Consider the following 18,253-nt stretch of genomic DNA (forward strand, 5'->3'; position numbering starts at 1 on the left):
TACTTCCTGTATACACAACGCTGGCTCTTTGGTGAAAAATTTTTCCTCATGTTACCAAAGTACTTCACTTTGCAGTCAAGCTAAGACAAATATTTAGTACAGATAAAACATTTTGTTCTCAGTATTTTGGATATCAAAGCTGCAGGCAGGGGCTGGGGATTTAGCTCAGCGGCAAAAGCGCCTGCCTGGCAAGTGCAAGGTCGTGAGTTCGGTTCCTGGTACTGGAGAAAAACCAAAAAAAAAAAAAAGAAAGCTGCAGGTAGATTAAGTTAAAAGACACCCATTCAGATTAACAGATGCAACAGAATTAAAATAGGACTGAAAAAGGTTTTCTTTCCTAAAACAAGCTAGAGAGAAGTAGTTGAAAAAGAAAAATTAGTTTAGAAGAATGGAACAAATGAACTGTATCAGGCAAAACATAAAGCTAGAAATTCAAAGGAAAAAAAGATCAGAGCATAGAAATACTATGCTTGTGCTGACAGAAATAGAAATGTTTGCATTTATAAATGGGGAAATGCACCAGGAAAGCTGATACCCGAGGAATGATTTCACAATGAAGAATAAGAGAAGTGGGTGATTTCACAGCACAATATACATCTTGGCCACATACATGGTAGCTAATTCACTAGGAAGAGTTTACAAAGATGAATGAGGGGACCAATTTTAAAGCACAGTTTACACACTGGTCAATTACATCGCAGTTCATCTGGTTCACAGACTTTAGGTCAGAATTTTAGTCAAATAAGTCAATCACTGCTTTATTGAAAGCAAAGACCTAATTTTTCTATTACTCTGTCTGTTTCTTGGATCTTGCTTCTGGAAAGCTGACAGACACTTACTGGTTTGACCTACATCTATTGGCCAGAACACCTCTGCAAAGTCCCGTCTATAGCATGCAGATATAGTGTACATCTCAGAAGAGAGATATCGGGGCTTCTAAAAGTGTAGAAAGATAAATTATAAGGAGGGACAGAATAAGAACATGGGTCAACAGGGCTTAATAAGGGGTCAACATGTATGTTCTGGGAATACTTATAAAAATCGTTATTTTGGATGAGAAAACAGTTGTAGGAGTACACATTTGCACGAACTTCCTCATTTTTAAAGGTGAAAGTTGTTCTTTTCACAAAGTACATAAATTACCAAAGACTTTTTCATCCGACGTGGATCAAAATGTTTACTGGAATGCACACCATAAGTGGAAAATGGCATTATATTCGATGAAAAATTTTGTGACAAGTAGAGGAGTTAATGACTTTCTGTTGAATCGAATCTGAATTCAACTTTATTCCCAATCATTCCCATGTTGGCTGATTATGAATTTGCACCTTTTTAAGGCATTTTCTTTCCCTTTATTCCTAATGAGTGGGAAAGATTTACTGTCACCCAAGACAAATGGAGCAGTTGTCAGGGTAATGCAGGTTACAAAATGGTTAACACAAGATCAATACAATTTTAGCCAAAGGTCTGAAGTGCATGAAGTTTGACTTGAGAAATGTACAGGATAAAGGGGATGCACTGTAGCAGCTATGGGAAAAAAGGAGACATATAAAACATCCCAAGTGGTTGGGTCAAGGGTAAGAACATCCTGTATGTATAAATTTTAAAATAAATAATTCTCAGATATTATCACCAAAGATTTTGTGCTCTAACAGAAGTTTCAAATGTTAAAAAGTTAACAGTGGATATTCCTGCTGTAGTTTTAAGTTTAAGAAAGCTCTAGGAATACATGATTTTGGGAAAAACTAAGTCAATGTCAATATTGCTCATTTTACAAACAAAACTAACATGTTTTTGTATTCTATAGAGAGTCAAATTAGAAATTCAATTAGAAAAGGCTTCAATTTCTTCTTCTGAGGTCCAGATGAAAGGACAATATTTAGAATTTAATAGCATAAATTAAAATATAAGTGAGTATATACTAAGATATGTGTATATTTATGTGCATGTACAATGCCTTCACAGTAGAAAGGCAGTCTGTTCCACCCTGTTGTAGAGACTGACTTATTCCAAAAATTTCCAAGTCCTAAAATTTTGAAAAAACTTAGTAATCTGAAATTTTCAATTAATTCAGTAAAATGAAATATTAATTCCTATTTTAAATCCCCCAAAATGACTATTCAAACAGAAAAGACTTAATTACCACCAGCTTTAGACTCATACATTAACAAGCCATTCTTTTATCATGAGTGTGAGGTAATTCTGTTTTTAATAAAACAGTAATTTAATTTACCTCAAAAACTATTTCTCACAGAATTGAACTCACTGGATAAACATGTTCAGAATATGTCCAAAAATTTAGCATTAATTTATGAAGTAATGATCTTTCCGGTAAGATACCTGAAGAGAACACGAACCAAAAGTGCTTGCTCATCTGCTCTCAAGAATCATCACCGGGAATCTTTTAATATTCAATCCATATGTGACAGTTCAAGTCACAGAAATACTGATTTAAACCTGCCATTAGTTTATGAGGAAATAAAAATATAATTTTACATGACGAACTAAGATTCCCTCTCCTTTGCAGAGAATAGATGCAAAAACTTCAGAATATTTATACCTAGCATTGTACATCAAAACTAGCCATTCTCTTGGGACTTCCTAGCGCACACATTTCTCTTAACCACTGGCGCCAAGAAGTTAAAAGGTCTGCACATAGATTGTAATCAATTCAGAAGTCAGGTAGGGGAAAAAGGCTAACAGGTTTATAGATGCTCTTATATTTTTAGCAATGCAAAACTAAACTGAATAATGGTGCTACAATTTCCTGAAGCTAACCTTTTCAAAAAGAAATTCAGAAAGAAAAAGCTCAACAAAATGCCATAAGGCTAAAATCTACCCATTATGTCTTGTGCGTTAACTGTGAAAAAGAAAAAGAAAAATAGGAAATTTATTAAGAAGTCCTTTACAAGTAAGCTGCTGACAAACAACCTAAGCATTAACAAGTAAACAATCTTACCTTGGGCAGGATCAGGTGGACCAAACTCCAGAGAGTATCGTAAAATAAAATTATTGTTCCACACATAGAGTTGGTTATCTCTTGGATTGTAATCCACTGCAGCAATGTATTGGTACTGGTTGGGGAAGGGAACATCTACGTATTCTCCTCGGTTTAATCGGGTGTTGTAAATGTAATCAATTGCATTCTTGCCTGTTTCGCTTTCGTTGTCTTGATAAACTGACCTGACCACATAGAGGACTCCACAGATCATAAAAGCATTTGATGCAGCGCGTTTGTCATATACAGTCTCCCACGTTGCTTCAAATCGAAGGGTGTATGGGTTCAGCTGGCTGATAACTATCATTCCATTGTTCTGCTCAGTGGCATAAATAACCCATAAGCCGTTTTCATCAACTGCTAGGTCGATATCAGTCTTTCCTCCCCATCTGTATGGTGAGGTATCATGGTAGTTGGCATAGTTAATTATGGCCTCGCCACTCTTAATTCTAGTCCTCAAGTCAAATTTTACGATATTCCTTGTTCTTTCTTTGTTAAAGAAAACAGCACCATCGTAGACTACAAATCCAGTACCATCTACTCGGTTTGGAAGTTTGTATGTCGTTGTTTGGCGACTGTTTTGGAAATCTTCTATAGAAGCATACTCTATTAAAGTATCAGTGCGGTAGGGAGTCCAGGGCATGAAATAAATTTTGTCTGCGGCCTGAAGAGGGTCCTTGCACCAAGCACCCGCCTTTTGCTCAGCTTCATATATACACGGCGCGTCCACAATTGCTTTCAAGGTCCCAGGGCACACAAAAACTAATAGTCACAGAGAAAAGACAAGAATTAAGTCAAGTTAAAAACTTACATGGGAAACATGAGTTTGATTGATCACAAATCAAAAAGGAAAATTTATTTTATTAGCATTCAATTATGCCAGAATTTGTACTTAATAGAAGTACTATCCATCTTTCCTGAAGCTGCCATAAACATGGGGCAGCCTCCAAAGTGGCTGGGGTTTATTTTCACAAATAAAAACCTATGTTCAAGATCATTGAGAATTGAGCTGGAGAATTTAAACATTCTAATGTGTTTTTAACCATATAATTTGGTAATAGATGCTTTAAAACTTTTAGAGCTTATGGATCACAGTGTATAAATATTTTACTTTATTCCAATATTTATATGCCCCAGCTCCTCAAGCCCACCTATAAGCTCCCAAAAGGAAAACCAAACAGAAAAAACCCAATGTGAAGGCTTATTGAGAACTTTTACAAAGTTAAAAGCTACTTTGACTTAAGGAACATAAAAAATTGGAAAATGCAATTAGGAGCAGAGAAAAGTAAATACAAGGAAAGCAGAGAGGAACGACCAGGAGACCCTGTAACCATGGCATGCTATGGAGTGGGTTCTGGAAGCCAGGCAAGATGACACTTTAATAATAAGAAAATATCCAAGGGTGTCAGAACAGGAGATAAAAGGGTAAAAAAGGAACAGAGAAAGGGTAGCTCCCCCTCGCCGACTTCAGAATTTTTACCCCATCACCAGATATAGCAGTCATATAATCTCATTGTAAACAGCCGAGTTCTTTATGAGGTGCATTTATGAGATCCTGCTGATTATTTTCATATAGGAGGGTTGTGAGGAAAGGGGAGGGAGGAGGTTAACATCCATAAGGCACAGAACAAGGAGCTGGGGTTCAGACTGTATACATTATTTACCTTTTTGCTCCACTTCTATTTTAAGCATCAGAAGAAAAATAAAAAAAGGTGCAAGGAAAAAAGAAAAAAAGATTAAAATAAATTGACTATTAGTCTAAGATTGAATTCGTAACAGACGCTAAATATAGGAAGAATATGTAGCTGTACTACTTTGGGTAAAGAGAAAAACACACAGGAAAACCTAGCAGGAGAGAGATTCTAAAGTTACATAAAAGAACATGGATCAATCATTTTAGTAGATTAAGGAGGCAATACAAATATGTTGGCATGTTGCTTCACTTAGTGTACCTGAATAAATAATGAAACTCTTCACTAATGCATGCTATACATACTCTTGCCTTTCCAAAGTCATTCAGTAATTCTTATCAAGTTTTCCTTTATGTATGTATGCCATAGACGTAAATGCATGCACAGGTATATTGTCCCCATTGATCATATGCAAACTCAATTATCAAATTGGACTAAAACTACAAAAGCATAACAACAGGAAAATACATTTATAAAAGTAACTCGATTTCAGAGTTGAGGTCAAATTCAAGAATATAGTTATATTTCTTCCAAGATAATTACGTACGGCAAAATATATAAATACGTATCTCAGAATAGGTTTCAATTATTTATTTATTTTTCTCTTTGTAGAAAAATACGTTTTAAACATTAAAACAAATGCCTCCTTTTTAGGAATTTATAAATCTCCTTCAGCCCTGATAGGGATTTTGAAGGGTAAGATAAGGTAATAGTTTTCTTGCCCACTAAGAATTGGTAAATGTATCTACTTAGATCTACATATACTTTGAATTACAAATTTTTTATTTAATTTCCTATGTAATATATATCAAGTATATATCATATATAATATTAAATCTATAAAAAAAGTAAGCAAAATACATACAAGGGAAAAGCAAGCACAGTAGGCAAGGAGAAAAAGGAAGAAAGAATTATGGTTAGCTTATTATGACATTTTCTACCATCATTAATTGACACAGAAAGCAAGCCAGCATGCAACAACAATCATACCGAGCATTCAAAGCAAATACCTTGACTTCACTGACCCCATAAAAGGTAAATGCTTTCATAAAACAAACCTGATTAGTAGAGTTATATGAAGTAAAAAGAAAAAGCCCTATAGGTTTAAAAAAGTGGATTATGCACTTAAGCAGGGTGTTATGTAACATCTTTGCTGGGATATGGTACTCTGATATTGAGAAATCATAAAATAGTATTTTAGAGATTTAATGGACACTTTAAAGTATGTTGCCTGAATTTCATTAAAAAAGACTAGATTAATGCCTGTGTTTTTCCCTCGAAAATGCATCTGGGTACGCTCCTACTGCATATGCAAACTCAAAAGTATAGCTGCATATTTCATTAAGAAATGAGCGTGATCAATTTTTAAAGTACAATTATTCATGAAAGCTCCATATCAACTTTCTGAAATATCTTTGCAGAAACAAGGTTTACCCACATTTTTTGTCATAGAAATAGCATGTAAGCTTCTGCAGTCAGTCACTTTCTCCACTGACCAAGTTGGCCTATTTAACACTTTCAGGAAACATACTTGTGCTGCAACGTGTAATTGTGACTACATCGGGCAAACAGGAGAAATTCAGTGTTACTGTCCTAAATGACTCTTCTGTCAAGAACAATATTATCCATGCTTAGAATCAATAACAGAAGGGCGTGGTAGAAAAATGATAAGAGAAGTCACTGGTGCTGTGACTCCTCAGACTATTTTTATATACCGCTATATTTTTTCCTAAGAAAAGGATGATTTTACTAAAATAAATACAGAATGGGAATGATGAATTGTAAAATTTACTCAATATGGTTACAGAAAAATATTTTATATTTCCCATTCACTGAAAAGAGCCGGATTGTATTTATTTGATATGCTAAAAATGACAGTGAAGTTACTAAGCAAATTATCAATTAAAGAACTCTTCACTTATTTGTGATTTAGCTAAAGTAACTTGTACTAAAGAAAAAGAAAACTGACATAAATTTGATATATTTATAACTCTGATAAAATTTAGAAATTGCACCCAAATGCAAAAAAAAAAAAAAACAAACAGCTTTTGATGATTGATGACGTTAAAATATGGAGCTTCAAAAACAAAAGGAAATCCCTACAGAATGAAATTTAAGAAAACTGAAAAGATAGAAAACTATTGAATCAGGAAAAATTTAGCAACCAGAAAAATATTTTAAAACTGCAGAAAATTAAGGAAATGAGCATTCTTATCACATGCCAAATAGATACTGTAACTTATCTGAAGAGACTGTATGAATTAATTCATAATGATACATTTACTTTTCTGTAAACCACACAAATATATACAGGACCCACCGACATCAGTGGAAGACTACATAGATATGCAAGACATGAAACTGATCAGTCTAACTGTGGCCTACATACTCTGTATCTGAAGTGACACACTATTTCATTTTTTAAAATCTCTCATGTTTATTCATTGATAATGATTTCATCAATCAGTAAAGGCTTCTCATCAAATAAAACTTGTAGCTAATATTAGTGTACTACTTCTTACCTATAAAATGGTAATTTGAAGTACGAGGTTACAAAATAAAAACCAAATCTGTCTGTAGGATGTAAAATTCCAAATGGATTATGCTCCTTGACCCTCCATAACTCTATGACTTCTAAGCACATATAACATGCAATTCTCAACATTAAAGAAAGCCCAATAGATATGCATTTTTGACACAGACATTATCTGGGCTATGTGAGTCACATGTAATGCATGTGTGCTCACAACAAACAACACTTTCTAACATACTCTGTTGAGGAAATTTATTATAAAATTTTTGGAAGTCATGGAAAATTTCTGAAACTGTTTTTATAATAGGATAAAACAATTTAAGATATGTAAGCCACAAGACACTGGAGGATTTGCTGTGGATAGAAACTGACATAAAGCCAAGTGGCACAAAATAGATACTGTTATCTGACGGTGACAATTTTTATTAACTAAGTGAAGCCTCAAGGGGTATGGAAATGCTACGACGCACAAGCACATTATCAAAACAATGGCAAAGTGAAAACTAGAGGCTTAAAAGAAAAAAGCAATTGTAAGTAATGGATACAAATGGACAGGTGCATAAGAAAATAAAAAGGAAAGGAAAATAGGAGGTGAGGAGATATACCATCCTACATAAGATCAGAATAATCTAAGAGACCCTTTGCATTAAATTTTAATATTATTTGAAATCATGTAATTTCATAGTGTGTCACTACTGTACAGTACATAGGAATGATAACCACTTCTGTTTTTTTAGCAAAGAGTGGCTTAAAAACAAAGCCACAGACTTATTTCTGCCTCGTACAAACATCTAGAAAGGTAACAGCAAATTAATTACTGGGTTTACTTTTTGTTCTAAAGGACACACACTAAAAAGAACAAATACTTCTCTGAGTATAGCTATTGGCAAGTGTAGTGCACAATGTACAATACTTCTGGAGAACTGAAAAAGTAAAATTTTGAAAGTTAGATGTTCCAGAAGATATCCACTTTTTCCTTTCATAACCGCAAATTACTTAAGAGTCTGAAAATAATATGTGCTTAACACTGTTCTTGGTCTATAGACTAGGTGACAGGAACTGGCTGCAGAAAGACACAATTCTTGACAGCTCTGACTGACTCCACTGTTTGGGAATGGATGCTGTATTCCTTGTCTAACTTGAGGACAGAAACCGTGCTGAATTCAAGTGAAAGGGACTTTATGGAACAAAATTTTGGTTAGCTCCAATGAACACACTGTTCCTTAGTGGCACAGGAAAATGATTATGTAAGCCACCGACCCTGCACACAGGAAAAATGGCATAAAGATCGGTGCACTCAGTAGCCTTCCAATCCTACAATGGTATAGAAAATACTGAAAACATAAAAAGCATCCATTGCACAGTAACACAGGAACAGAACACAGAGCAGGGATAAAAAGAAAAGATAACCTGTGTTTGGCCTTTAACTGATACCGCAAAAAGCCCATTTATCAAAATTGTGGGACAGAGGACGTCTTTATAGTCGCGTGAGATGTAATGTGTTGTTATCATATTGGACATAGTGTATCTGTCAAAATTTGGCCCATGGATGTTGTTTTTGTTTATTTGTTTGTTCATTTCCTGGAGACAGGATCTTGCTATGCAGCCCAGGGTGGCCTGAACCCCTAGGCTCAAGTGAAATGTCTGTCTCAGTGTGGTGCACTATGGCACTCTACTGCAATTGATTTTTAAGGAGAAAGTGTACAGAAAGTATCACCAACCGGGAGATGTGCCGCTAGAATAATTAATTAAAATGGCTATGGATTAATGTGACATGACTATATGTTTTCCAATTTAGAAAGTAAACAAAACAATACCCCCAAACTAGCTTGTGAAACTTAGAAAATAAATTCAAACTTGGAAGTTGTTCAAAATGTTAAACCTTTTTAAAAACAAAAGTATAGAATATAACGGAGAGGTATGCATGCTGCGTTTTGGAAAGAAAACTATACACCATTAGAGTATTACGTGGACCCTAAATATTCCTCTAGAAGATCTTAAAAATTATATTACAAAATGAAAAATAGAAGCATGTACAAGAGATTTTGTTCAGCTTCTTCTTTTTTTTTTTTAAAAGCATCAAGATTTCATCAGTGAACCTGGTAAGGAAATGTTCCCTTCAAAGATATGGAACAAAAACAGCAACACTTGCCTCAGTTTCTGCAACAGTAGCTTTTACCAGGCACTAAAGTTCCCAGGACAGCAGGTAGCCATTCAAGTAGCTCAGGATTAAAACTGAAGTCAATTCTTTCTTTAGAAAACTGTGAGCCAAACCAATTTGTCAGCAACTGGTATTGGGCAAAAGTACAGATTTCTATCTGTCCTATTGAATAGCTAATTCAAGTTTGTTTTCTGGAAAAACACTAGCCTTAAAAGCCAAACACTTGAGAACACAGACAGACACTTGGCCAGCATCACACTATGGCTTCCTTCCACACTTCATGAAGCTAATTGGAGTCCCGAGTCTGTTAGTGCTCTGCATGCAGAATGGTTTTGTAGGCCATAAACATATGCTTCTTTCACATGTGTAGTCTTTCAGCATCAATGAGGAATGCTGGAGAAAATGAAAAGATGTAAACTTCATACTTACTGTAAGGGACACATTCATATTGGACTTCAAGGTATTTGTACGTTCCAGGACACGGATCAGGAAATACATCTGACCCAGTAACTACTATACACTGTGTTCGGTTGTTGCACCTGCAAAACAGAATGAACTAGAGTTGTGTAACATAATTTATTATTACTTCAGAAACAAAACCAATGCTTAAGTAATTGCACGCATAAAACAAAAAATTTCAACCGATATTAGGTTGTTCTACATTACTGGATAGTTATAAAAGTTGTATGCCCTTTGTATTGTAATCTTTGTATAATGGGCCTTACTAAATAGTCATTAGAGATAAAAAAAATAGTGTATAGTTTTCAATTATGGTGCACCAGGCTACTTGATGACAGGCTTATAAATTAAAATTTAAAAATGTGAAAAAGAACTACTTGGAAACAGAATGAGCAGAAACAGAATCATAAACTGAATAGGGAAGCAAGAAGTTTTGACAAAGTAGTAAAACAAACAGAAGGCAGATTTTTAATTGTATACTCTAAATCCTGTTTTGTGTTAAATTTTCTATTACAGGCCCTGTCTATACTCCACAGTACCAGATACCAAACTAGTAGATCTCACCCCAGTGTAAGAGCCTGCCAGACAAGATGCACTTAAAACACTGAGCACAATCCCTAGAACACACTACATACCTAAGCATTATTGTTCTGTGCACCTCTGTTCCTCTATGTCAGTATTCCCCGACATTTAACATTAAAAAATACTACTAACATAATATAAAAAAAAGTCCTATACATAATTCTATGACAGGATTGTCAAGGGGTATTGTAGTTTCATTAAATTATCAAAAGTCTAAGAATTCTAGGCAAGTTATTTAAGTTGTATAAGTTAGTCCAGATGTTCTTTATATAATCTTGGTACAGGCAGGAACCATTTCCTTTATAATACGATTACAACCCAATGAAATGGAATATTTGCAGGGGTTTTCTTGAGTTTATACATTAATAAGGTAAAGCAAGCAGAACAAGAGATTATAACAACATTTATGTAACAATTTGAATACCATATAATCTTAAGTAAAACAGAAGGGAAGCAGACAGTTTCTGAAAATATATGTAAATTATCTAGAACCAAAATATTAAAAGTGTTCATTCTACATTTGAAAATTGCTGGCATGCATATACTCTGAAATATATACATGCATACATACACAGGAAGTGCAAGAAATTAGTCTTGAGAAAACGAACCGTTGGGCTAATACAGTAAAAGGCCTGTAGTAAGGACTCAATTCTAAGAAGTATAAATCAGGGCTAAAAATAAATGAATAAAATAAAATAGAAAATAAAATCTGGGCTGAGTACATCAGTATCTTGATTCATGAAAACAAATCTCAACTTTTAGGGGACTAAACTGTGAAAGTAAACATAGACTACGTCTATTACTTTATGAATGCAGCAAGCAGCCTCAGCTTTTTAAACAGAATAAATGTGGCCATTCAAGGGGGAAGGAAGTGCCCCAGTGTGAGCTGTTAATACTTAAATAACCTGATAATTCCTTAATCAATATGCTGTGGCTAAGACTGCGAAACTGTAAATTACTATCATTTAAAAAGCTGCAGAAAGAGAAAGCAATTCCTCAGCCACAAAAGCAAATTCCCGCCAAGGGCTCAGGTTCAAGCTTTCATTCGAATGAAAATAAAAAGACCTCCGCCAAGAAAGAAACGAATTTGTAGTCTCAATATTGAGCATAGTTCCTGGCATGACATTTTCCCTCTTCCCCCACACAGAAGGATTATTCAGTAAAGTTATCATTGTGTTACTCATTAAAATATCAGTCTACATCAGTAGTAATATGTGGATTTACTGTTAGTAACTTACGTTTCTCATCACCAAGTAAAGTATACTAGACATTTTAAGCACTTAAACTTCCAAAAAAACCGATCTTATTTTTTATTTACAAATCTGCAAAGATGTGTCTGCACAGGTAGAGTAGTGATTTTCAAACTGCAGGTCTCAGACCAGCGCTGGCATCAACAGAGAGCTTGTCAGAAATTAGTAAAATAATGAGTATGTGCAGCAGAACATGCTTTTTCTCTACAAAACCTAGGTACATGTGAAAAAGAAAATAAGGGATGAACTTCATTTATGTAAGAATTATGTAATAAGCCAGGCACGGTGGTGCATGCCTCTATATCCAGCCTTTGGGAGGCTAGGGCAAAAAGGATCGCTGTGAGTTCGAGGCCAGCCGGGGCTACACACGCAAGTTCAAGGCCAGCCTAAACTAAATAGTGAGACTCCACCTCAAAAACAAACAAAAAAAAGCATGTAATAGTTTACAATGGTAACATGTCTTCCTTACTAATTTTAACTGTAAAATTCAAGGATAATAGTTGCTCTAATTTTGAGCAATCCATCTAATTATCAATTCCTGCCTAGATAGTCATGTGTAATATTTAAATACAAATACGAATCCGTAAAAATCCATTTTATCGGATAAGAGAAAAAGTATATCATTCCTGAAAGTTTACTAGCTTTACAAGTTTACTAATGGAAATTCCCAATACCAAAATAAAATCTTTCGCCTGTAACCTCAGCACTCAAGAAACTGAGGCAGGAGGATTGCTGTGAGTTTGAGGCCAGCCTCGGTTACAATGTGAGTTCACAGCTAGCCTGAACTACATAGCAAAACCCTGTCTCAAAAAGACCAAATTAAATAAAATCTTTGTGGGTTTTTCTCTTTTTTTTGGAACCAGGTATCGAACTCATGACCTTGTGCTTGCCAGGCAGGCACTGTGCCGCTGAGCTATATCCCCAGCAAGTTAAATAAAATCTTTTGACAAGCGATAAAATATACTCTTCCACAGGAAGAGGATGATATTAACAAAAACAGGAAAATATGATCATTGTCATCACTAGTAATTTTTGTATATTTAACCTATGATGTTTTATCCAAATAATAGTAGCTCCATTCCAAGAAGGTAATAAATATAATTTTATTAGAGAAAATTCAGGAGTATAAGCATGTCTTACAAATAATATCTAACGATTTTTGGTGTATTAATACTAACAAATTAATACTAACTATAAAAGAAAAACAAAAGTATTCAGGCAGTCTGTCTCAAATTCTATACATTTAATCATTTTTAATATTCTAACCACACTTTCAAAACTTCTCAAATTTGGTATGCAAAGAAAAAAGGTCTAATTTTTTCACATCATGAGGTTAAAAACATTATCAAAAATATCACTTATGTATGATTTCTGTATATTATTTCAGGTCTGCAAACTTCTGACTACCATATTAAGAGATTTATTCCTTTATCCTCAACTATTCTAAAGAACACATATAGTACCACACTCAACGACAGAATTCCACATATACCTACAACAAATCTGATAATAAACAATTTGTAATATTGTCATGTTAAAATATTAAAACAGTATTATTTCTGATATTAGTATTCATAAAACTTGCATGTGTTTTTATAAAATCCAAACACAAAATCTTAGATCCTGCCTTAGTGGTCCAAAACAGGTCTAAAAGGGTATAAAAATTTTTAATTTAATTAAATAAAATTAGAAAAATTCATTTAAAAATGGGACAAACGACTGCATTTTAGACATTATTTTAAAACTTTTTTTCCCCCCAGTACTGGGGATTGAACCAGGATGTCACACTGAGCTACCTCCACAGCCTTTCTAAATTTTTTTTTTTTCATTTAGAAATAGGGTCAGCCAGGCGTGGAGGTGCACCCCTGTAATCCCAGCACTCGGGAGGCTAAAGCAGGAGGACTGTTGCAAATTCGAGGCCAGCCTGGGCTACAAAGTGAGCTCAAGGCCACCCTGAACTGCATAGCGAGACCCTGTCTCAAAAAGACAAGGAAAAAAAAAAAAAAAAGGATCTTACTGAATCTTTAAATTACCCAAGCTAGACTTGAACTTGCTATGCTCTGCTTCAGGTATTCAGAATGCTGGGGTTACAGGCACTAACCCATAATCCTTCTACACTAAGTGGAAGAAAAAAGTAAATGAAATAAAGCCAAACATTTCTCTCTAAAAGATAAAAGGTAAAAACCCAAATAATTTTTGAGATTAATTGTGCAATTCATTCTGCAGGCTTAAGATAACAGTGTAGCAAAATATTTCATGGTTACCAAACATTAAATATTTAAAGTTAATAATACTGCCTAGGAATGTGCATCACATATAAGAGAAAAAATTTTGAAAACTATTTTTAAGGAATATCTAATATACCTACATGCCATCACAATTAAGAGATGCAAAAGATTATAAAGTAAAAATACTGTACTTTATCTTCTGTTATACACCATCCTAAAGGGAGACAGGATAAGGTTATAAAACAATATAAACAATATATTTCATCTTCAGATGTTTTCAGGTCTTAATGTTAACTTTTAAGGGATCTACAGTACCTTTTAAAAATTAAATGTTCTGAAAATATTTGTCACTGATGAAAACACAATATGTGAAAGCACTAATTTATATTCTCATGTACAGTAATTAGAAAATGTCATACACAGGATAATAGCAGTACTTTAAAGAAATTCTGCCTTTAGGTAGAATAAAATAATTAAGGGGACACTAATAAGGAAATATTTACACAAACAAATACCTTTTCCTAAATACTGTTTTTTTGTTTTTCTGGTACCAGGAGTCAAACTCAGGAGATTGCACTCGCCAGGCAGGTACTGTACTATTGAGCCATATCCCTTGTTCCCTAAATTTTTTAAAATAAATGAAAAATGGCACAATGTACACATTGTTAATTATAATCTTAGAATAAATTTTGTTAACTAATAATATAGCATAATATTTTTTTAAAAAATTTTGACATCATCTTTTTTCCAGTTTTTTTAATCACGTATTTGTATTACATAGTGATCCTACACCTTGTGGGGAGCGGATACATGCCCAGACCACGCCTCAATTCCTTCTGCATCCCTTTTCCTTCTCCCTTCCCCTCTCGATCTCCTTCTCTTTAGATACTATTTGTCAAATTGAGCACAATGTTTAACTATGTCTAGAATCAAAATCATTTGCTAATTGGGAAAGTGAGTGTTAAAAACACAGGGTTTAAAATCAGGAGGAAAGAAAAAAGGAAGTTTAAGTTGCAACTTGGCTGCTTGCTTAATTGTGACTCCATTAAGAAATGTATTAAACCTTTCAACCTTCGCTTTCTCATCTGTAAAATGTAATACCGTTTTTAGAAGCTTATTGTTAAGGTCAAGGGATAATGCTAGGAACCTCTGCACAATGCCTGGAAAGTAAATCTTAATAAATATAAATTACCACCACGGGAAACACCCATAATGTCCCTCATATAAAATGGACAGAGATCCACAAACACAAGAGAAGCAGAACATCTTTTCTTCTTCAGGAGGAATCCCTGTACTGTGCGTGTTCTTTCCTGTGTACAGCTTTAAAAACAGGCCAAACTCTTCATGCAAATTTGTTTCTATTCCAACTCTAATCTTGAATTGTACAATGCTCAACAAATTGCTTTTACTCTTCTTTTGATTATCTTATGCTCATTATTACACTTTACCAAGTGCAAAGTACGGAGATGAGATTCCATGTGTAATCTATTGTGAGAGGTGTTTTAATCAATAGTCTTGTTCTGCTGATTAAGCAGGGGCTTCTGTTTTGGCAAGATAACATTAGTTTCTCCAGTCATGCTCCAAAAACCATTGGGAATCTTCGGCAGATCATTAGATATGCTACAATAAAGCTTTGGTGCATTTTCCTTTCTCCCTTAAATTACTTCTTCACTGTCCCATCGTTCCCCGTCACTGTTGGCACTGTATTATTATTGCAGCTCCCCTGAAACTTGCACTAGAGCTATGTCTCCAGGCCATACGATGCCATTTTCAATTGAAGCTTCTACTTGAAAATATAAATTAAGAAAATTTCATTATCTCCTGCCAGGGGCCCTTATTCACCACAGTTCTAAGGAAGATTAAAAATGCAAAATCTACCAACTTGAATAAATATTCTGGCATTCAATAGAAAAGCTCAGTATATCATGACAAAAACTAAATTTTGGTTTGCTTAAATTTGAAATTATCCTCTCGAATTAATGCAATTCTTTATTGAATATCCGTGTTCAATGGACAGTACGTCAATGACTTTCTTCTATAACGGGCATCTGTTATTTTTAAACTTCAATTCCAAATTATTAAAATAAAAAGTCAAGTTATTTTTCCTAAGATGACTTGAATCCCATCTATTCTCTCTTCTGGAGATGAAGTACTTCCAAGGTACCAGGATATCATTGAATGCAGGGACCCAGTATAAATAGAATATTCACAGGAATATCCTGGAAAAGTTCAGGCCACATCCACTGATGAATTACATATTCTAAATGAATAGAACTCCTATATTTGAATTATTTAATGTGAATCAAGGGTCTAATTAATATGACAGAAATGACATTCATTCCTGAGCCTCAATTACTAAACAAATATAAATCATATGTCAATCAGTATATTTGATATTGTTCAAGTATATAAGCTAAATAAAAACAGTAACCTTGCCACGAAGTGAAGGGGAAAAGAAGAAAAGAGAAGTTGGTAATTTATAAATTATTGTTGGAGGTGATATATGGCTAGCAGTAAAAATTCAGTGTTTCTGAATGAATGAAATGGGGGCTGGGGATTTAGCTCAGCAGCACAGTACCTGCCTGGCAAGTGCAAGGTCGTGAGTTCGATTCCTGGTACCAGAAAACAAAACAAAACAAAAAAAAAAACTGAATGAATGAAACGATGAATGGTTAACCTGGCTATTTCTGTTCATAAATAAAACTTGGCTAACAGAAAATAAACACTAGACATCCAATTCTGCTTCAATCAGCTGTACCTGATTCTGAGAGAATTCTATCAATCTGGACACAGTTTTGTGTCATGACAGTCAAGAACAAATACTTAAGATATAGATTATTTAAGGGGAAGACAAAGGTACCCTTTTACTTCCGACCTCTCTTTTTTACACTAACAATTTCAAAGAATCTATGAAACTTCTTTTACTTCAAATGTAGAACAAAATTTTTATACACAAAGCAGATGACCTTAAAGCAGGAAAAGGTAAAATCCACACAAACAGATTTGCTTAAGCAAAGTAAGCAAACCAACCAGGAAGGAATGCAAAGAAGTCATGCTCAAGACACAAGGTTACTATTATTCTCTCAAACACAGAGACGAAACTGAAACATTCAGCCAAACTTTTCTCTTTAAAAAATATTTCATAATCAAATGCTTTTTTATCACCTATACTTCCGTAAAGTAAGTCCTGTTTTATTTAAGTATTTATTCATGATGCTTTGTGATTTTAACTAATTGCTAGGTAAACATAATATTAGAAAGGTAAATGGTGTGTAATTCATATTGCAAAAAGAAGACGTGTTCTGTAGTAATGTTACCATTTGTCACATAACTAAGTTTTGTAGTTTATATAATTTGTGTCATGTAGAAGATTTCTAACTATCATATAGAATTTAATTCTTTGGACACAAGGATACTATACTTTTCTCACTATTCAGTACCATGTTAGTTAAAGTATTTTGAAATTACTACTGGAAAAAAGATGTTTTTACTACACTAGAATTTGCAGCATATATGCTTGAATATCAGTTCATGCATGTCCAAAGTTTCAAGACCTCTACTTTTAGTACTTCAAAACAATAGTGCAACTAGTACCATTAAGAGCCATTATTTATAAAAAAAAGTTAATCTACTAGTTTTTATTTGTAGAAAATAATTACTTCGTTTCATTTAAATGTTGAAAACAAGAGTAACATAAAAAGCAGTACTTTCCATAATCATCCTGTATATGAATAAAACATTGTGCCAGGAATTATAATCAGAAAATATATATATTTTGATATTTATGGTTAATTTGCATCTTGGAAACTCCTAAAAATCACCTAAACTTTTCACATTAATTATTAAAATAAGCATTCTGAAGTGGAAGTGCTGTGCTAAAAGCAACTTTCTGTGTTTTAGAAACCTCTGAAATTCCTTGCAGTTTTTACTGGACCTTGGGGTCAGTTTAATGCAAATTAGGCTCCACTCACTTGGTGCCTTATTAATCCAGTACAAAATCTCTTGTTTGCTGAAATGCACACTCAACATAAATGTGCTTGCTTTTATTAGCAAAATAAGAAGTATTTATTTACAAAGCATGCCACTGAGACTAACTTTCATTCACAGGGTCATCAGGTCTAACTATTTAATGAAAGGAATAAGATAATTTAGGAGGGAATAGAAACTATACAGTTTTAAAATATTGCAAAAATATTGCTTCTGTGTCCAAATTTTCAAGACCTCTACTTTTAATAATTCAAAATAATAGTGCAACTTGTATCAATAAGAGCCATTATTTATGCAAACGTTAATCTACTACAGTTTGTACTTGTAGAAACTATGGTGTTTTTAACAAGGGAGATGGGAAATC

General features: G+C 34.0%; 1 protein-coding gene across 12 annotated transcripts in view; it reads right to left on the reverse strand.

Moving 5' to 3' along the window:
- Adgrl2 (adhesion G protein-coupled receptor L2) overlaps positions 1-18,253 on the reverse strand; it is a 273,166-nt gene that overhangs the window by 44,628 nt on the left and 210,285 nt on the right. For 11 of the 12 annotated variants that reach the window (XM_013514481.1, XM_013514478.1, XM_013514474.1 and 8 more), the window contains 2 exons: positions 9,813-9,922; positions 2,960-3,760 (listed from right to left, as the gene is read on the reverse strand). In XM_013514481.1, coding sequence (XP_013369935.1) covers positions 2,960-3,760; positions 9,813-9,922 — 911 coding nt within the window. Of the gene's footprint in view, positions 1-2,959; positions 3,761-4,662; positions 4,706-9,812; positions 9,923-18,253 lie in introns of those variants that run through there. The other variant, XM_013514482.1, reaches the window with a different exon arrangement.

Source organism: Chinchilla lanigera, unplaced genomic scaffold, assembly GCF_000276665.1.
Source record: "Chinchilla lanigera isolate Chin_1 unplaced genomic scaffold, ChiLan1.0 scaffold00022, whole genome shotgun sequence".
Lineage (NCBI taxonomy): Eukaryota > Metazoa > Chordata > Mammalia > Rodentia > Chinchillidae > Chinchilla > Chinchilla lanigera.